We start from the raw sequence: 22,207 nt of genomic DNA on the forward strand, positions 1-22,207 counted from the left end.
TCTTCTCTTAGCCTCTCCAACCAGGTCTTATCTCCTCCTGGACAGTAATTAACAGGAATTACACAGAGCCCCTATCTGCTGAACCCACGTCGGTACGGCAAGAGTCCTTTCCCCATTTAGGGCCTGTCTGCCGGGAGATTACCACAGGAGAAGAGCTCCTCGATCAGGATGTGCCACACGACTGTTGTGCTTTTGTGCCAAGCTTGGCCACAGCTTTGCTCGCCTGTGCAGATAAAGACCAAGTTGGGTGGTGGGATGAATTCCAATAATGCCTTGCACTTTGTGTAGATGACTAACACAAACTAAACAGTTACTTACATTTTGTTTGTCAAACACAAAAGAAATCCCTTATAGCAAGTATATCCAAAGACTGTCTTAAGGGTAGCTGCAGCTCATCTACTAATTGGAAGTTTGGTGGTTCGATTCCTGGCTGCTCCAGTGTGCATGCCAGAGTGTCCTTGGGCACGATACTGAACCCCAAGTTGCTCTCCAATGCCTTCATCCAAGCCTGAATGGGTGTGAATGTTAGAAGCGCTCGGGAAGAAAAAGCGCTTATATGAATGAGGCATGTTGTATGAAGTGCTTTTTGTGCTCTAGTATGGAAAAGCGCTACATAAGAACAGTCCATTTACCATTTGAATAAGCAGTAGTTACAGTGTGGACAGATTGGTGAGAAAAACTTCACCACTGTGCAGAGATAATCTTTCAGGACACAGATATAAAGTACAAAGGTTACAGTCGCCTAATATACAAAAGAGCCCTGGTTCGAGACTGGGAGGAGACTTGCATACTCAGGAAGAGTATCCAGCATAAAAATGTAAGGATCCATCCTCCATGGTAACTTGTGAATAAGAGAGCAGCTGAAACAACGTTTTAGTTTGAAAACACCAGATATAAATGAGGAGAGCACACATGCTACAATCATCCACTTCTGAAGATTATAATTCCACAGATAAGGGAATACACTGAGCTTCTGCACCATCAACAACCAGCCAAGCTGTCCTTGAGGCCCTCCGTAGAGGCCAAAGAGACAGCACCAAACAAAAGACGGTCAAGGCCATTGTGCTCCAAAAAGGCTCCACTGTGCCTGACCTGTTCAGACCCCCCCCCCCCCCCCCCCCCCCAAAACAGCAGGACCTCTTCAAACAGGAGGGTTAACTCCAAAAGACATCAAGTTAAGACAGTGAATTTGCACTTTTAGGCTCTATTTGAGATGCACATCACTTCTATTTTAAATGTTAATGCATTAATGGGAGAGTTAGCAAATGCCTTTAGGTAAATAGGAGGCTTTTGAACTGTATAATTTCATCACTTAAAACCAATTTCTGCACATATTTTACATTTATAATAGAAAAAAAAAAAAACAGACGGAAAGATGGACAATTGTCCCTGACACATCTCTTCCGCTCTCTTTCTTCTCTCTCCTCCTCTCTCCCTCTGAGCTCTGCACACTCTAAATGTTTAACAGGATCCTTGAGAAAAGCCTCTCCACTTCTGTTTCCGTGGCAACTGGCATGCATTGGAATTGATGACATCTCCTGATCGCCCACTTACATTGCACTAAAAATGCTCTCCCAGTGAACTTCGCCTGTGCTGTTTCCCTTGCAGAAAGATGATGCCACTTTTCCCACAGTGGAGTGGAGATGGAGGGAGGATGGGGTGGGGGTGTGGGGGGGCGGGGGGTGCTTTCTACTGGACATGCTACACAAATGCATTCTGTCTATACCACTAAAGCACCAGGAACCAGGTCTCTAAATACGGTGCAAGTAAGGTAAATGAAATTAGGCTTGTATTCAACACAACTAGTAGCCCCTCCCTGAGTCTCCTCCTGGTAAAAGGTGTTCTTCCTCCCTATCTCCAAGTGTTTGCTAACAGGAGATCGTTGAATCGATGGGGTCTTTACAATATAAAGCGCATTGAGGTTGCAGTTGTTGCAAACTGGTGCTATATACAAACACTGAATTCAGGTGAACAAAAGTCTAAGTAATTCAAGGTCTGCTCTTTGTATACCTCTCTTATCGATATGATTTAGGGCACCACCATTGTTTTAGTTCTGCCTTCAAGCTGCAAACTTGTTTGAGAGAGAGAGAGAAACTCCATCTTATTCAGGCCATCTAATAAAACGTTTTTGTCTAACAGTGTCCCCATACCTCACACTTTCATTCTCTCCTCGTAATTAACATAGACGGCCAGCCAGACAGCTCCGGAGGCCAGAACCCATAGCAGGACCACACGCTGTCACCTTGTTACCACCATAATGGGTTCAGACGAGGTCCCCCCCCCCCCCCAACACAGGAGACAGGGGAAATGAATTCACGAAGCCCGGCCTCGAGTACTTTCCACTTTGCTTCTTCCTCCCTTTGCCCTTCCTCCTCTTCTCCACTCATAAAGCCTCACTTAAACTGTCGGCACCACGCAACGAAGAGAACGTATTTAACACAATCGCGCTGCACGCACCAGCAACCTGATGCACAATTCATTCAGCTTCATTAAAACCACACGCGCTCTGACAGAAAATTAGCAAACACATTCCTAGAGTGTCCATTAAAGTCTATTCATTAACTCCGAGCCGCATTTCATCCGCTGTTGGTTTTGTTTGTAAGTGTTTACGACTCAACAATAAAAATCCAAACACTCAAAAAAAAAAAAAGAAAAAAAAAAAGGCGTTTGGGGAAGTCAACAGCATTGCTTTGTCTGTGGTGGCTTGTTTAAACATTTGCTCAAGAGTTACTACCTTTAACAGCCAAAAGGACTGCGGAGGCACGCTGCTCTGTCGAAGATGTCATGAGTGTGAGCAAGAGGCATGGCACTGCGCTGTCAACCCAATTAGGCTACTCAGGCACACACTGACTCCATTCTGTAGGCCTGAAGGAGGTCAAGGAACATATAAATCACGCAGCCTGACAACGCCTGGATTCATTGATTTAAAAGAAAAGGCAAGAAACTCTTCCTTTAAGTTAGAAATGACAGAAAAGTCTTAAAAGCCACTCAAGGTCATCACTGGAGCCTTTAATCTCATTTAAATTATCTTTAAAACTTCCAAGCAGTCCTTCAGTAGCACAAACAATCTACTAAGTCTTTCGGGGGCTTCATCATTTTGATTATACATTCAGCACACTTAATTTGTTTGTTTAATCCAATTATTTGGCAACTCACTATTCTGTAGATTTCTCCATTTTCTTTATCCAACAGTCAATAATCTTTAACCCCCCACTGAGCCAGTCAGAAACTCTGAATGCCCACAGGGTTGTCAGCCACGAGCAAATGCACTCTGATCAATTCTACACGGCCGGCATGGACGTTTGATTGGATAATCTGCACCTCACTGTCCCAGTGTGTGACGGTGAGTCCCATGTGTGCGCGCACAGAGTCAATATGCCAAACAACAACGGTCTATGCATCCTGGATGTTGATTTAATAAGTGTAGTAAGCTGTCGATCTAAATTAAATATACTCTGTTTCAGAGAAAACAAACAGATGATTTTATTTTCGAATAGGCTGCGTGTGTGTGTGTACTCTGCAAAAGTCTTTTCACTAGGAAAATGGGAAATGGTTGCAGCTATTTGTTGAAATGTGAAATAAGGCAAATTCTAATGAGCTTGAGAGTCAATATTTGGTGTGAGCCTTTATTCTTCTTTATTCTTCAGCACAGCCTGAACTCTCTGAGGCAGCTTTCTTCTCATTTCTTTAAGTCTTCAGGAATAGTTCTCCAGGCTTCTTGAAGGACATTCAAAGCTCTTCTTTGGATGTTTCTGACTTTTGTTCTGTTCTCTGTCATCATGATCCCACACTGCTTCATTTATATTGAGGTCTGGTCTCTGAGGAGGCCAATCCATGACTGATAGTGTTTCATTGTGTGTTTTTCTATCCAGCTATTGTTTTACTGCACTGACAGTGTGTTTGGGATCATTGTCGTGCTAAAAAATGAAGCCATTTCCAATCAGATGCTTCTTGTGTAAGTTGGCATATCTTTTCTTCCTGTTTGGCTGCTGCTTCTTCTTTTTAGGCCTGCCACTTTTTTTGGTCTTCCACTTGTCCAGTTTCCTAAAACTTTTTAACAACACACTGCACACCGTGCTGAAACATGCCAAGTTTTCACCTAACAGCTCTTTGGGAATCACCTCATTGGTACAAAAATACATTTTTTTATAAATGAGTGGTGACTCAAAACTTTTGCACTATACTGCATGGTGGTCACTTGATCTCCCATGTTCATGAGTGAACAGAGTTTAGGGCCGCCTAGCTAGGATAGGCTGGGAATCAGCTATTTGTATTTGTTGTTCTCAGTGGAGCCATCGTTATTACGCCTGAATAGCTTTTTCAAAGGGTTAAATGTTCTGATGCATATGAAACTGCAAGGGTAGCCCACACGCAGAAATTAGGTCATTTAAATCACTCAATTATAGATGTTGACATTGCATGGGCATTGTATAGCTCTAATGCCGGGATCACAATTCCATGATATGAAATGTTTCCTAATCCTTCCTCCTCCCCTCTGCAGTAGAGATCAAAAGAAATGCTAGAATTGCTTCCCATGGCACATTTGAAATGCTTTTCTGACAGTGTAATACCAAAGTCATTTACCCGGCTGCATTCGGCTTTCGCTGTGAATTGCAGACATGTCGTTTTCTTATTTTGTTTGATGTGCCTGAGCCATGCAGAGAGAGTCTTCGTTTAATTTATACCATGTGGCTCAAATGAAATACTGACACATGCCTTTGACTTAAATTAGTATTACTGAGTCATGTTATTGAAACCTGGAATTCTCCCTGCACGTAGCAGCTTTATGCTATCCATAACTGTGGTTCTTCACTGCCATAGCAAAGCTCTCTGAATGCCGTTTCCTGGTGGAATGGTTCAGTCGGATCTTGACAGGAAGAAATAAATAAATAAAAAGGTGGTTAGCATCACCTCCTGGTAGAAATAACTCCTATGCCAAACAGTTTCCTTTCAAAGCTAATCTTTTATTTGCATATTAAAGGCAATGAAAGACGCACACAGAAACATAATCCTTAGCTGTCCTTGTGTTTTTCAAGACCAGGCACTCTGTGCACAAGAAAAAGCAACAGAGAGCCTTAGAGAGCATTGCTAAGAGTGGGGGGGGGGGGGGGGGGGGGGGGGGGGGGGGGGGCTCTTTTCATGCCTATATCACAGGCTTTTAAAAATCGCTGAGGGTGGCACACACACATTAAACATTATAATCAGGACATATTTGAATTTCAATGTGGGGCAAGTGAAAGGTGTTTGAATTGGATTGGGATATTTTGAACTGGAGAGTATCGGGGCTGGAAGTGGGACAGATGACTTGTCAAAAATCAAAAGAGAATTTGCATAAACAGCTTTGCTTTGTTTTGCCCTTTCACAGCTGTTTTTTTTTTTTTATTTTTTTTTTTGAGAGGTGCGTTTTCACGAAATGACAGGTTGGAAACAGATTTGACGGATGATTGCCTGAAAAATAAATAAATAAATAAAAACTACCACCGGATCTTTAAATGAATCGTCTTTGCAGGTGTGGACAAAACGGTAAGATCTTGTAAAATGGGGTGTTAATCATCCAGCAAGTTATTTGATCCATTTCCCCTTCATCATCTGTTTTGTTGATGGGAGACAATAGCATCGCCAATATTTCTGTGAATGAAGGGGGGGGTTGTCAAACAGTTAGGAGCCTTCAAAGTTAAGCTACAGGCCTCACTGCACACGCTCAGAGGGCAACACTTCAAGAATCAAACTTAATTGGCCTCCTCAATATTGAATTTTTCTGCCACAATTTATGTTATGTGTTTTTGATGTCAAATGATATATAATATAGGGGATACCTGCATGTGAGGCTGAATGAAGCTGGGACTTTTTTAACCCACCGGCTAGATTGCATGTACAAAGCAGGCAGAAGTGGAGGAGAGAGGAGAATTTCTTTTTAATCTTGTTTTCGGGGGAACAGAGTGAGATTGTGTGCGAGGATTTGCTGAGAGCACAGCAACACTTGGGATTGCGAGGCTGCGGCGTGCCATGTTGCTTGGCTACTGGCAGGGTAGAGAGATGCAACGCCTACTAACATCTGTAGTGCTTCTCGGTTAGCAGAAGATGCTAATAGAGATCTTTGGACGCTGCTGGCTGCGTGCTGTGACAATAAAAGGCTCAATCTTTAGCACGGCAACCGTTTCCAACCAGAAGTCTCACATTGTTTTTGGTTTAAGAGGCTCCTTCTGCGCGACTTTCGTCTCTTTGACTTTTCAGTTCAGGGATTATGAGGAAATTGTGTGCTTCTGCGGGACTGAGATTTCCCCCATGTTCCCTTTTTATTTACGTTTCACACATTAATGGAATCTAATCGTTTCAGATGGCCACCGGGGCGGTAAAAGCATTTGATGGGTTTTTTTGATCCGCAGCTGAGATCTTCTCACATTTACAGAGCTCCCTTTGTGTCATATAAAAAGAATGAAATGAAAAACACTTCTTGTAAATTATGGATGATGATGCCTGCCACTTCCCCAGCAGAACCTTCTAATGCAGCACCTCTGTACATATGTTTGTTTCATGAGCACATGGGAGCTGTGGGGGAGGCTGTGCGGCGCTGGGAGACTGGAGAGAGCTTATCCCTGAGAGAACCCTTGGAAATGACAGTACAGCTTAATTAATATGTAGAATTTATTGATCACTGGACTACGGGGAAATCAACTTCCATCTTCCACCATTTTTTTAGGGTGGCCCCCGGAGGATCATAAATAAAAAGCTTGTAATACTTCGAGCATGTGCCACATCAAACGTGAGCAATAAACATGACAGGAAAATATGTGACTGAACTTCTCTGTAAATCGCACCAAATGAAATTGCAAGGCATCTTTACGGGGAAGAGTGGAGCTGAATTTTGAACAGAGTGGATTTTTTTTTTTTTAAGTAAATTTGGTACATCTTCATTTGAGTAACGTAAACAATAGGTGCAGAATTTAAAGACATCCTTTCCTATAGGCGGAATACCAGGTAATTCCCTGCTAATTATAATAAAAATGCTAAGCAGTAGGAAGTGAATGGGACCTGCTTGTATCTTCAGAGTAAAGAACAGTGGTGAGAAAAGCAGCCAAGGCCTGGAGAATAGAGTCAGCCTGGTTTGTTTCCAAAACTCCTGCAGTGCGTCAGTCTCCTGCAACCAACAAAGGCATGCTCCTCGGCGAGTGAGCTTACATCCTTTCTCCTTTCCATAAAAATCGGGGGAAACTGAAAGCCCCAAACTTGGCAGGACTCCCTTGAGACCTGCAAAGATTCACTGTGCCTCTGCTTGTTGCAGAAATGGGTTGATTGTGCTTTGACCAATCTTAGTCTGACTAAAAAAAGACTGCAAAAAAAAAAAAAAGGGATAAAACGAAAGAAAATGTACAAAGAGAACAAGAGAGTAGTGTTTTTGTTCTTAGCTGTCACAGCTAAGGGTAGACTGAGCAGGGACTGAACACAGCGAGAGAGGATGTGTTCAAACTTTGCAATAAAGAAGCATTGAAAAAGGCCACACGCTGAGTGCCTGGCTGACGCGAGAGAGCTTGACAGCCTCATCAAATGCGACGTTGTTGGGAGACTTCCTGCATTCACAAAACCTCACCTCTCAAGCGGCCACAGCCTCATTGTGCAGACGAAGGCTAATTAAAAATCGCAATTCATGCAGTTTCTTCCACAATGGAGAGACACTGAAGGCAGGAAAAGGCCACAAACTTCCCATCGTGTGACATTATCCTTCGTCTGAATTTTTTTTTTAAATCCAAGCCTAGCGAGGAAATAATTGGTTTACAAGGTCAAAGGGGAACAGAAAATAAGTCGTGCCCTCATACAGAGGCAGGCAGTCTTCCTGCTTAGTCTGATTTTAACTAAAAATTTAAGCTGATGTTAATACTGCATAGAAACTAAGTTAGGTGACATATCCACCTAATAACTTATTGGTTTAAGAACTCCCATTTCCAAGCCAAGTTTACCATTATGGCCATAGCCACAGTGTTATTTTGAAGCCAGAAGTGACAGGTATAGCTCTCCACTAATTCATGGTAAGAAACAATATACTACAGTTTCATCACCAAACCTGGAGCACAAATTCTTGGAGGGATGGTTAATACAAATGACTGCATGAGCATTGCATTAAAAATGCTCCAAAGGCACCGACAGGACCAGTTCAGTAACCAAAGTTAGCTAGGCGGAAGCCTAATCAGTGGCTAGCGGTTACAACCTTCTGTGTTGCTATGCAGCTATACACTTAATAATATTAAACTTTTGCACCTGACTGATATAGCTTTTTTAAACACAAATGCCGATATTTGATGATTTAAAAATCTGATATTTCGATATATTGGCCGACATTTTTTTCCCCTGTCAGATGCGCAAAACAAACTGACTCGCTCAGATCTGTTATATATAGTGATTGCTTACACTCCGCCCAGCTTTGCTCGAATCAGCTGATTGTCGAGTTTGTGGCGTTTCAAACAACATGGAAGCTGCAAAGTGCCCTCGGTGGACAAACTATACATCAATGCTCATAACAGCATAACAGGGTTGAAGAATGTTTCTCACGTTTTTACTTTCATTCAAATTTTCATCGACCGACTGTTATAAATGCTGATACCGACCGATCAAAAATAGCTAATATCAGCTATTAGTATTGGCTGGACAATAAATTGGTCTGGCTCTATTAAATGCAAGTTGTTGTAATTTATATATATATATATATATATATATATATATATATATATATATATATATATATATATATATATATATATATATATATATATATATATATATATACACACACACACACACATATATATATACATATATATAAATATATATATATATACATACTCAGGATCTTGATATGCTATCTGAATAATAGAAGTTACCCTCACAAGGAAAACAGAGCCAAAGCAATTAACTTCATAATAAAGTCATGAGCACTTCCAAGAGTAATTCCATTCACTGTTTGTGGAAACAAACACCTATTACTCTACCGAACAGTCCGTAATCCAACATCTTCAGTGTACAATGAGTGTGTGGGAAAGCTATAGTCCCTACACCATAAAAATCTTCTTTCAGTTGATTTACTTTTCTTTCATCTCTTTAAAGATGAAAGGTGGGGGTGAGGTTGCTGTTGTTTCAAGCTCTCAGTCAAAAGAAATGAGCCCTGAATGAAACTGTAGTGCCTTTGAAACATTGAATTCTGGTGAACAAAAAAACCCCCAAAACGTATCAGATTCTCTCCATAAAAAGAATAATATTAAGCATATGATCATTGTAGGCGTACATGCTTATTCCTGTAATAAGAAATCAAACCCTACGTACAACTGTGTTTAAAACCCCAACTCTAAGATGTGAAACAGCAGGTGAAGCGTGATGCTGATTAAGCTGGAAAATGAAGCGGCAGTGTTGCCATGCAAATCAGTGAACTCCCCTCAGAAGTCTAAGTTGCATCAGCCCAAAACAAATTTAGCGCTACAATCAATAGATGTACTCCAAGAGTCGCAGCACTGAAGTGAAGATTGGGGGAAGCATCGAGTGCCTTGGAGATTGCAAGGGTTGAGACAAGTGGAAGTCAAAGTACCAGTTTGTCAGATCTCCCTAAAAAAGAAAAGAAAAAAGGAAAAACCTTCATACTGATCTTTTTAGCAAGGGGGCGGTCCGCTCTCACTTTTCAAGACTCTAAAGATCTTTTATCAAGAAGGGATTTAGCCCAATCTTACTCCACTCAAGCTGATACTGCAGGCATGTAATTTAAAGGTGAAGCATAGTATTTGGTCTCTGGTAGGAGGCACCACTTTCAAATTAGACCTATAAAAAAGAAAAATCAGAGATGCTGCTGCAGTAAGACATTCTTGCATGAATAAAACAGGTCAGACTTCTGGTTAAACAGCCTCTTGGTCTGAACCAAACAATGATGATTATGGGATTACCCATCAGTGTGTTGTTTTAATTATAAAGTGACTGAGCCTGTCTGGTTTCCAAGAGAAAGTCACCAATCAGACGCAGCAACATTCGCCACTTGTCTTTGTACGGGAGGATGACGAGAGGTGGCAGGAGAAGACGACTTGCGAGGTAATGGTGCAGCAGTGAGTGGAGAAGGGAAAGCAGCAGTTTTGAGAGAAACTAAATTATGAAAAGACACCTATAAGTGCAAATACGGGAAAAAGAAAGAAAGAAATTCTGTTCAGATTTCTGGATAGACGGTCAGAAAAGGACTGGTGCCAAGTGAGGGGGAGTACCTACACGGATTAATCATGCAGAGCAGCCCCAGGTTAAATGTGGGATATTTTTGGGTACCGTCCCATCGCCGCCTTCAGGCGATTTGCATAAGAGACTACAGCTTCATTTCCCCCTGTGGCACAGCTTTGTGTGAGCCAAGCAGTCAAGGGGAATTAATATAATTTCCGGGACCATTGCTGTTCATGTCCAAATTGCCTTAACCTGATTACAAACTATATTTTATTTACTTTTTATTTTATTTATTTTTTCCCTTTGGGGAGTTTATTTCCCCTTCTCTCCTAAACCAGGAAGCCAGATTTTCTTACATTAAGTAGTGGCCAGCCTTCTCCATGTTTAAATCCTCTTTTGGACTAAAGCTCATTATCATCCACACATATAATCTCTCAAATTGGTACCAAACGCCCCAGCTGTTAAAGTGGGCTGCATAATTTGCTAAGGGAGCCTGAAATGAATGTATTATCTTTCAGAGGGAAATATTAAAATGGAGATAATGCATTATATTGCATTTAATGTCAAATGCCTGCAGACAGTTGAGGTTCCAAGTCAGTGAACAGAGGAAAGGAAAGTACAACAGAAAGGTGGGACGGAAATGAAAGCATTAAACACGGAAATCGTATATTTGAAATCTTTAATCCTTTACTTTTAACCTAGCCATTTCATTTATTCCTTTGAGGATTTCCAAACCAATAATTCTTAGAGCTCTCACTAGATGCATCTCATCTACTCCACAAGCCACCGGTTTGGATTTTGTTAAAGGCTTAAAGTTAAGAGTTTTGACTGGCAGGTGTGCAGACACTCACAGCTGTAATGGGTGGTTCAACAATGAACTAGACTTTCCAACTATGTTTGCTTGAATGTTTCATTATTCTATACTCTGTTCATTGTCTTACAGTCCTGATGTGACAGGAATGTGCATCCTCGTACTGCGAGGCCTCCCCTCTTAGCAAACATGCTCCTTTTTGCTGGGGCCACTGTGGGCAGACCCACATAACCTAGCTCACAATTCACAGTCTCACCCACATATGGTCACTTCTGATCCAGAAGCCAGCACAGCAGCAGCCAACACATCAAGTTTGAGACTTAAAAATGCATAAACCAGTGGGAGACGTCACGGTTGTGGTGTCCATCTTTTATTTACAGTCTATGGCTTTGACGCTTTTTGCAATATAATGAAGTTCCTCTGATGAATGAATGGCCTAAAGCTAATTCCTCATTTCATTACAGCTTTGTTGCAAACACGTTAAAGGGATAGTTTTAAATAGGAATATTTTAAATCTAGCAAACTACATCTGCCAACCAAGAAGCACCAAGAAGCTTGCTACCACTGCAGCTCATCTTTACCTGCACTCACTCTGCCATGAGTTTGAGCCTCTGATCAGGAGCAGATATGTGATTCCATCTGTACGGCAGTGATATACAGCTGGCAGGTTTGTTTGGCAGGAAGAAAATAGTGACTACATGAACCTGCTCAGAATGCGGGGTTATTTATTTATATATTTTTGACGTGACTGGGTCCTAGTTTATGGAAGGAGACACTGATGCTGAGTTCTTCAGATGCACTTTCTTACTGCTGCGAGCATCACAAGGTGAGTGACAATTAGTTCCATTACATCCAGAATCGAGACATCTCTGCAGTCCAAACCTGGGCAACTCACACCCAAGGAAAATAGATGGATAAAATAAAAAGGTGCTACAGCCCAGAGGAAACGTGAATTTTATCTACTTGACTGACAGGTGTCTCACCGTATTAGCTCCACCCACACTTCCGCCCTATTTCCCAAAGCTGGCTTTCAGTAAACCCGAATCCAATCATACCAGAGGCTTCACCCCCCTCCCCCCAAAAAGTCTTACACAAAGTATCAAATAAATCTGATACAGTACATCTCAGATCCACACACACACACAAACAGCTTTAAGCAATTCAACCTACAGCTGCACATCATTACCAAGCTATAGCCATCTAAACCCTTCTCTGCCTTTTTTTTCCTGCTGTGATGTTGTAACATTATTACAGGTCAGAAAACAGGCCACGGAGAAACTATTCCACCTATAAATCAGTTGACTGATCCTCATCCATCTCACAGAGAAGGCTGTGGCACGTGTTTCCAATGCGGGGGAAAAAAAAAAAAAAAGAAAAAACCTGGAACATATCTATAGTAACCCCACCTGTCAGGAGGCCTATATCTGTCACACTTGTTGAGTAGCTTCTGTCTCTAGGCAGCGGGAGGGAAAACAACTCCATGTGGCAAGCCATTTTATTCCTAATAGCATGTGTGTGATCAATCTCCTCGTTATGAACGGGCGCTGCAGCGGAGGCAGTCATTCAGCATCTGTGACAGGTGTGCGGTATTGACCGAGGGAAGATGAACTGCACACATGCGCAACTCTGTATGTGACAGAGAGGCTGACAGCCTGAATTCCAACTTCCAGTTTTCAATCTCAGCTAAAATTTCCTTTCATGAAGTCAGTATAATATTACTTCCCCCACTAATGATCACAGTGGGCACGGTGGCAAAGGTCACTTCACCTGCGCTCCTCACAATTCTTGCTGGCACTTTTCTTCCATATTTAACATCCCGTAGCATCAATTACAAAGTCGAGTCGCTTGCCATAATTGAATTTGTGCTGTGCGCCAACATCCCCTGTTAGGAATCACTGTCTTGTCCAATTAAGAGGGGTCCTTATTATTGGCCAAATTGTGAGTAGCCCCATTTAATGCGGGGCGGGGGGAGGTAGGGGGACCTATCCTTTAACTGACATATTAATGTTGACATCCTCCCAGAATCGCATGGCACATGGTGCAAAGACTGTAAATTTAATTGACTGTCAGGATGTCCTTGATTCTTCCAACTGCAAGAGCGGAACCAAAAAGCGGGCAAAGTGAGAGAAAAATGTGCGCCGTGGACCTAGTGTAGATAAATACAAGCAGAGACACAGATGATGAGCGACCGCTCTCTAACAGGAACCAAGGCCTTGTTGAGGTGCTCCGTTTGATATACAGCTACTCTTCAGACCGACACGCTGGACTACAGTATCCTTAATCATTAAAAATGCCGAGGAGCATATCTGTATTCTATTTCCAAATGCGAACACATGTCGGAGGCCGTCTTTTTACATATGCGTGAGTAACGGAATGATGCATTCGCAGCGAGTGAGTGTTATGGGTAATACTATACTGGAATTACTGGGAGACGGTGGAAAGGTGAGCATCATTTGTCAGGGGACTCATCAATGTCTGGGGACTAATGACTGTACAGCAGAGGGATGGAGAGGGGCTAAATTTGTCTCAATCAATGTCAACAAATATCACGGAGACTGTACAGCTGTCACTAGCATCCACCGGGGGGGGGGCATGTACTAACAATTTTGTCAAGGGGAGACTTTTCTAAACTAGGTTAAACAGAAGTGTTTCCAGCACTGCAACAAGTAAACTTTAAAAAGATGACACCACCAATCAGTGAAGAGGAAAGCTTGTTGAAAAATGACAGTGACAGTGTTAATCTCCCGCCTCATAAGATATAAATCATAAACAACAACAACTGTGACAGTCTGTTTTTAAAGTGCCTCCTAACAGGTGTGCATCAGTAGTGCGCTTGAGCTTTTCTCCCCTAAGACTGTGTATATAAAAAAAAAAAAAAAAAACTGAAGTAAATATGAAAGTGCTTTAAACCTGAATTCTTTATAATGGTAAACTGGGGGGGGACTCCTCTGGCAGCAAAAAGAAGTCAGACTGTATTATAGTCTCTGAGAAAATGCCCCTGAACCTCACTTGATTTATGACTTCAGTAAACATTTTCCTAATGAGATAATGGTCTCCTTTGCTGGTTTTAAGTCTTCTTCAATACAGCAAGAAGTTCATTTTGTAAATCACGATCCTGGTTAGAGTAAAATACATGAGAAAGCCGGGCATCTGCCTACTTATGAACAACTTACTACCCCACCTACTCTTTGTTAAAGAGGAGACCACACAGGAAGCAATTTGCATGTTGTTTTGTTGCTGACAATTGGTTGCTAGTGGACAATGCTGGTACTATTTTTCCCAGTAAAGTATCTAAAGTATTTACCACCCAATCATACTGTACATACAGTACACCTAGTTTATCTATTATCTGCTAGAAAAAATGGGAAATGAGTGCAGTGGTCAACATACATGCAATACAGTATACAAGGCAAAAACAGAATTTGTACAATTCTAATGAGCTTGAGAGTCAATATTTGGTGTGAGCACCTTTATTGTTCAGCACAGCCTGAACCCTCTGAGGCAGCTTCAGGAATAGTTCTCCAGGCTTCTTGAAGGACACTCAAAGCTCTTGTTTGGATGTTTCTGCCTTTTGTTCTGTTCTCTGTCAACATGATCTCACACTTCAATAATGTTGATGTGCAGGCTCTGGGAGGCCAATCCATGACTGAAAGTGTTTCCATTATGTGTTTTTCTATCCAGGGATGCTTCTCCCGAATTGCAGTGTGTTTGGGATCATTGTCATGCTGAAAAATGAAGCTGCTGCCAATGAGATGTTTTCCAGATGTGTTGCATGGTGGGTCGAAATCTGGTGGTACTTTTCTGTGTTCATAATTCCATCAATTTAGACAAGACCTCCAACACCACTGGCTGAAATTCAGCCCCAAACCATGACAGACCTCCACTGTGTTTTACAGATGGCTACAGTCAATCACTGTTGTATCTCTCTCCTGACCTCCTCTGTACTGATAACAATTTGAACCAAATGTTTCAAATTTGTGTTCATCACTCAAATCAGACCTGTTGCCACTGATTTTCAGTCCAGTTCTTGTGTAATGTGGCACACCTCAGAAGTTTCTCCCTGTTTCCCTTCCTTAAGAATGGCTTCTTGACAGCCACCCTTCCACTAGGACCATTTCTGATGAGACTTGTTGATCCATCTACTGTTCACCGGATAGTCCAGATGCATCTCTCAGGTCCTGTGTCAGGTCTGTGCTGGATTTTTTTCCTGTTGCTTAAAGACATGACTTTCAGATACTGTTCATCTGCTATAGATTTTTTTTTTTTTTAGGTCCGACATCTTTTTTCCTCTAATTGTCCTGTTTTGTTTTTTTTAGAAAAAAAAAAACATCATTCCTCTGAATATGGTCAGGTATAAGGATTGGACTGAAATGAGTGAAAAAACATCCAATGTCCAAAAAACTATTGCTCAAGACAACTTAAAAAAATTTACTAGATAGTCTAGCTCCTTGGAAGCAAAATACAAAGTAGTAATGGGTTGCTCAAGACTTTAAGATTTAGCCTGCTTTACTTTACTTTTGGTGTTCTCTAGTCATTCTCTGCTTTCTGTGTAGATGCACCTTTCATCTCTGGTTGTATTAAAAGCTTCTCTAAACTGAACTGTTCAGTTTTTCCAGTAATTACATTTACTTAAAGCCCATTTTTTAAAATTAGCCAAAGCTATCTCAGTTAAAATTACAAAGTAATTACCTATCCTGCTAATCAAATTAGCTAGCAAAAACAAGCTAGCAATGACTAACACAAACCAGTCACAAACCAAACCCGACACTTCACAATGCTAGTCCTCAGATTAGTAGGTAACAACTTGGTGATTACACCTGTGTTTTCTACATAGTATGCTTTTAAATGCTGGCCTGAAAAAAAATATGCAGCAAGTGTTTTATTAGACATGTAAAACAGCTAAGGTTGCATTTAATACTGCATCTCTAAAAAGATACAGAAGCAATTGTAAGACAGAAAAATAAAAGGACATAGAAGAAGCCACAGTGCAGCACAGTAAGTGCTGTTGCCAATGAAATATTTTAGAAAACTCTTACTGTATTTAGGATGCATTCAACCTGTTTAGTTCCATTTGGAGTGCCCATGCTTGCATGCCCTTTTATTCTGTTCTGTATTCAGGACCTCTGAAGCTCCTAACTATGATTGTAATCCATGTTCAGAGGTGAGAAAAAGAATAAATACATAGTTATTACTTCAGAGAGTCTAAAGAGAGACCTTATGTGATCTCAAGTTTTGATTTCACATCAAATAAAATACAGGTGTGCGCTGCATCGCAAAAAGGATTCTTGTCCATTCACCTCTCTGATGAGTAACCATACCTGCACTTTCAGGGATTCATCATCCAGCTCCACCATGCAGCTATTGTATAGCACAGCGAAAGTGGCCAACAAGGGAGCTGATTGTGCATTCAAGACAACAGCAACACAACCCACTATCAGAGGGCACTTTTTAAAATGACCGAGCATAGATCACAAATTTTGTCTACTGATATTGTCCAAAATGACTTCCTAACTCATTATTTTGCTGGCTGTGCTCAATATTTACCAAAAGGGTTCCTAAATCATGTTTTTGTGCATTTTAAGTGTCAGTAATTGCTGTCAGCACTTGAAAAATGAATGCAGACTTTAGTGTAAATTTCATTATTCAGTGTAAAATGAATGTAAAATTCTCCAATTACTTTTTTTTTTCTTCTTCTTTTTAGATGCCCGTGTCTATATAGACCATATCCTCTTAGAAATGAAGATACAAGATGTTTCAGGTTGAAGAAATCTGACCCAAAAGTAACTTAAATATTTACACTGTGGACAGATTATCACTTACTTAAAATACAGAACAGTGTAAGTGCATCCAAGACTGGGGGTGGGGGGGTTACTCCAACATCTATCTCGATATGCTGTATTAAGCAAAAAAAAACATGTAATTATTCTGTTCACCCAACCATTCAAGCCGTATCAGCATTCTAACAAAGAGGAACCACAGCAGAGGACAAATGCATACATTCTGCTACATATGCACGCTGAGGATTAGTGTGGCAGATATGCATTGCATGTTTTTGCACCGTTCCACCCCCAGTACAAATGCAGACAAAGCATTACTCAGGGATGAGTGTTTTGAATTTAATAATCTACAAATGATAGCAGTGCACGTGCGCAGCACTGTGCAGGGTTTTCCATAGTTTGCATGTGAGTGATTGTGTGATCTGACACGACGGAAAGCGAGTGAGACATAGTGGAGTCTTGGTCCCCAAAGAAGCCAATCAAGTTTAATGGGCTAATACAGATTTGATTGTATACAGATATGATTGTATTCCCATACAGACCAGGAGTTTGGAAGTCTTATTAGACATTCAATCAAAATAATCTGATAGATTTTAAACTTGATTTTTCCATTTTTAACTCTTATGGTTTATATGGAATTGGTGTATTTCCACATTGGAGACAAAGCATTTGGCAAGCAAAGCCTTTACAGCTGCATAAACCAACTACAACTTGGGATTTTTAACAGTATATAACACGTCCTTCACAGTGGACATCACACATAAGTGCTGCCAGGATTTCTATCAAAGAAAAGTCATGCTGTGATTCAAGTTTTGGGTCTTAAATGAAAATATAAACCCAGATGTTTTATGCATTTTGCAGTAAACATGAAATCTAAAAAAAGAAATAAATCCCGCAACAAAACAGCAGATTCATCTTGAACAAAGGAAACCTAAACCTTGAAAAACACTGCTTTGAAAAAACACCTGCATCACTGGGATACTCACCTTCCCACCCCCGCTGCTTCTTTCTGTTCCATAAAAACGAAAGCAATGCAATTTCAAACTGGCTTTCATTGCCCAGAATCCCATTTTTACAATGGAGCTCTAACTTGCAACCAGCATGGCTTCTAATAAAGCTGTGCAATCTAAAAGAAAAGGAACAAAGGCCGGGGGTCTGGCTTGAATGTGGTGTTCATTTATCAGTGGACACGTTTCAAATCCTTGCCCCAGGCAATGGCTCGTGAAGCATCCGAAGAGGTGGCCCGTGGGGACTTCTGCTGGAAAAGCTGAAAGCCCTTTGATGAACCTTGGGCCATTCCTGCACCTGTGTCCAACATGCATGGGTAAAAACCTAGACGTAAGCAGCTGCTGGATGGTGGAAAAAAGAACCGACTGGCACAACTCTGCCTTTATTTATGCCAGTGTTGATATTTCTAGCTTGCATCTACATTTTTACTTACTCACGAGACTGAGACATGACACACTCGTGTTAACATCTGAATTTCTACAAAGGCCACAACTCCATCACGAGTTGTAATATGCTTGTGGATGCAGGAAATAACACACACAAACACACATGCTCGCCATTCATTGTTTCACTCACTATTGGGCTTTGCAGAAACCAGCTGATTTGAGGTGTTAATATGCAGGTCTTTCAGACATTTACTCCTTTCCATTTATATATCTGCATCTGGAAGTCGCAACAGCAATTTTACCAGGTCTGACCTAGTGAGTTAAATGTTTCACACCAAGCATAGCACAAGACTGAACTTTCAGCAGGTCTCTGTTGATCTTGGTCCTTCAGTTTACTTCCTGTTTTATTTTGAAGGTTAAATATGTTAAGTGTTTTTACTTCCCTCCTTTGCTCTTTTTTTTTTCCCCCACCACTGACATTTTCTTGAATCAGTTCACCTGTGCATTATTACCCCCCTCTCTTTGGTGTGGATACAGCCTGTGTGGCATCCCTTAGTCTTTGGTTTATTTGCTTCGTTTAGCTCCCCCCCACTATATCTGTACTTGAAGTTCTCATTAAGGACATTTTTATTTTACAAACTGCCACACTGGCAGTCACTGAGTCAATATAAAAACTCTGTAACCAACGTGCCACCTGATGCATGATACATCACTCGATGTACTGCCCACACATGGCTCATTTTGTCTCTGTCCAGGGTTCGTCTGGAATTTTAACTGTGATCACTTTAACTGGTTCAAGTCAACAACGTTGGATATCCCATGTCTGAAAAAGGAAAGAACCAAGAACATTGGGTCTCTACCTCTCAGCAGCACGTTATTGAACTAAGCGGTGTTCGTTGCATTGACTGGCTGTGCACGCACGCACGCACGCACACACACACACACACACACACACACACACACACACACACACACACACACACACACACGTGGCATTTCCTACTACAGGATGTGCTTCCAGAGGCACACTGTGCCATGCTGACACTAGGGCTGTGCCATATCATATCCACGACAATGCAGGTATAAATTTTTATGTGATATAAAGATGTCACAATAGCACTGCTATAGTAATGCCATATGTTTAAATTCCCTAGTGCACACTACAACAAGACAAGCCCAGGCATGTCCGAGAGCCAAGTGCTACCCTCCGATGATGACTTTTTAATCTAAAAAGGGAGGTCCTTTAACAACGTCCAAAGCAGCAAGGAGAAAATTGTTCTCACTAAAAAGTGGAAACAACAAACTTGTTTCACCACTTGAGTCAAAAATACACCATCAAATACAACCAGGCTTCGACGGAAGAGATACTAGCAGCTGGTGATATGCAAGCAAAATGTAAGCAAATGACTCCACCTGCATCACTGGAGCCCTGGCACGTTGCGCTCCATCTGACAGGAAGCACAACGGCGGACGGAAATACTGATGTGGTCACACAGCAGTAAAACAGGTCTTTAAGGAGCTCGACCCAAAATGCAACATCCCAGATAAAAAGTATTTTTCAGCGTTATTATTTGACAGTGCTGTGCAGCTCCTGAAGAGTTACAAGATTAAGTTAGTTTAGTTATTCATTCATCCATCTGTGTTAAGCACTTATGTTATACTTTTATTTAAAATTTGAGGCAATATCACCCACCCCTACCTGACACATACAAACAGACACAGTTAGGCATATCACATGTTTTGCAGCTGGTAACAGAGCATCATGAATAGACTCCAAACGCCACAGTGGGAGACCATGTGATTATGAGCATGTCTATTATGCTAAACAATGAGTCTTGAAATTTTGCTAAGTCCAACGAAATTAAACACCTGTGCCAACCAATGTAGTTGTTGTAACTACAGCTGGATGCTGAGTAATGCTCAAAGCATTTACTTATACAGTACTGTGCAAAAGTCTTGAGCCACACCTGTCTTTGTATTTTGCTAGGAAAATGGGAAGTACATGTAGCCACTTACTGAAACATGCACACCTACTTGGAAATACAGCTTGTAATGCAAAAAAAGTTTACAATTCTAACGAGCTCAAAACTGTGTCAGGTCTGTGCTGGATTCTTTTTTTTCCTAGTTTTAAAGGACATGACTTTCATCTGCTGTAGATAGACTTTTAGGGCTGATTCTACCGCTTCTGTCCTCCACTTGTCCACTTTTTTAAAAAGACACACTGCAAACGATGCAATGTTTTCAGCTAATTGCTCTTTGGGAATCGTGTAATTTGCATAAAAACACTATTTTATGCCTGTCAAACTGTGTTATCTTTGTCATTTTTCAGAGAATCAAGTAAAGAAATGGGAACAAATTATGCATTTTGCCACAGGCTGCTAGTAACAAAGCACCTAGAGATATAATTTACAACTGTTTTTTTTTTTCCTAAGTTGTTTGTTATATGTAAACACAACACTGGTTCATCCCTTGAGTTTGGTGCCTTTTTTAATGCTTGAATGACTCATAGGTCAGTGTTAAGTGGCTTAAACCAAAAAACATTCCTCTTAAAATGGTCAGGTACAAGGACTGGACTGAAAATGAGTGTAAAAGCAGCCAATGTCCAAAGAAAAACTTTGAAAGACCTCCAGAAATCCTGGAGAACATTTGCTCAGGACCACTTTTTGCTTTTTTTTAAATTACAAGAAAATCTGGTTTATTGGAAGCAAGATGCAAAGAAATATGGGGTGGCTCATGAATTTTGCACCTTACTCTCTATAAGCTACACACGCACGCACACACACACACACACACACACACACACACACACACACACACACACACACACACACACACACACACTAGTTCTGTTCCAGAGATTAGACTTACCTGAGCCTCTCTTCGACACAACTTTCTGGCAGTGGACCACAACAGCATGAAGCAGGATCAGAAGAGGGATGGGAGCTTTCATTTTTTTTTTCTTTTTTTTTTTTAAATCAGTCCTACAAAGAAAGAAAAGCATGCGTTAAAACTACATACTGAGGCAAGCCGTGCTGTAACCATCCAAGAAAAATAAAAGATGATGATTTTGGCAGGAGATGTTTGCTTAAGTATATATTTAAAATAAAACCAAGTCCTGAGCCAATAATTAGAGTTTCTATCAGCCTTGAGGTCAGCTGGAGAAAAATCAGGCACCTCTATGTGCAAATTTTGTTTATCTGCTTGTGCTTTATTTATATTAGCGTCTCTTCAGGGAGTTACTGTATAATCAGGGCAAAGCCGTTGATGAAATGTCAAGACGCATCTCTATCAAGCCGAACCAGGCTTTTCTGCTTTGTCAACTACCTACGACACTCATCCCACTTCACTTCCAACCAAAATAACATAATCAGGGCTGCTTAGATCAGGGTCTCTCTCTCTCTGTGTGTGTGTGAACACAAATGTTCAGAAACGCTGTGTGAGAAGTGGATAACAGTGGATCTGGCTTAATATATTGAAAACTCCTTAAATTGTAGCTTGTAGTGACACTAATTGTGGTGATAATGGGGATAAGATGGCATTTCAATCGATGCCAGTCAAACGCAGTAGGTTTAAAGCTATTACCCTCCAATTACGAATTCCTGCCTGAATCCATGCGTGTGAGAGAATGATGAACTTAAAAACCCAATTAACTGTCACTGTGATGTATGTATTATGGAATATTTTAAAGTAATATGCAAGAGAAGACTGTTTCCTAATAAAGAAATGTATCCTTACTTTAAAAGGGGAAAGGCTCACCCTAACCACCTCAAAATTGACACTGCCCGTACTCGAGCCCCTTGCAATACACAAAACTATGCTGAAAATGATGGACTGACAAACACACAGGGATTCTTTCATTTATTAGTGAAATGATAAAGTACACCTTCAAGCCAATTTAATCTAAGATAAAGCAGACGGGCCTAAAGTTCACTGAAGTTAATAGTGTTTACTCAGACTTTGCCAGCAGCTACAAACATTCCTCAGCAATACACTTGGTTCTGAAATTCCTCCACAGGCTACAAGGGTCCTTCAACTGGCATTTCAGT

General features: G+C 41.0%; 1 protein-coding gene across 1 annotated transcript in view; it reads right to left on the reverse strand.

Annotated features, from left to right (window-relative positions):
• LOC115794817 (interleukin-1 receptor accessory protein-like 1) overlaps positions 1–22,207 on the reverse strand; it is a 323,647-nt gene that overhangs the window by 276,428 nt on the left and 25,012 nt on the right. Inside the window, exon 2 of the mRNA XM_030750478.1 lies at positions 21,030–21,142. Within this exon, the coding sequence (XP_030606338.1) occupies positions 21,030–21,111 (82 nt within the window). The 5' untranslated portion in view covers positions 21,112–21,142. The remainder of the gene's footprint in view (positions 1–21,029; positions 21,143–22,207) is intronic.

This window comes from Archocentrus centrarchus, chromosome 2, assembly GCF_007364275.1.
Source record: "Archocentrus centrarchus isolate MPI-CPG fArcCen1 chromosome 2, fArcCen1, whole genome shotgun sequence".
Taxonomy (NCBI): Eukaryota; Metazoa; Chordata; class Actinopteri; order Cichliformes; family Cichlidae; genus Archocentrus; species Archocentrus centrarchus.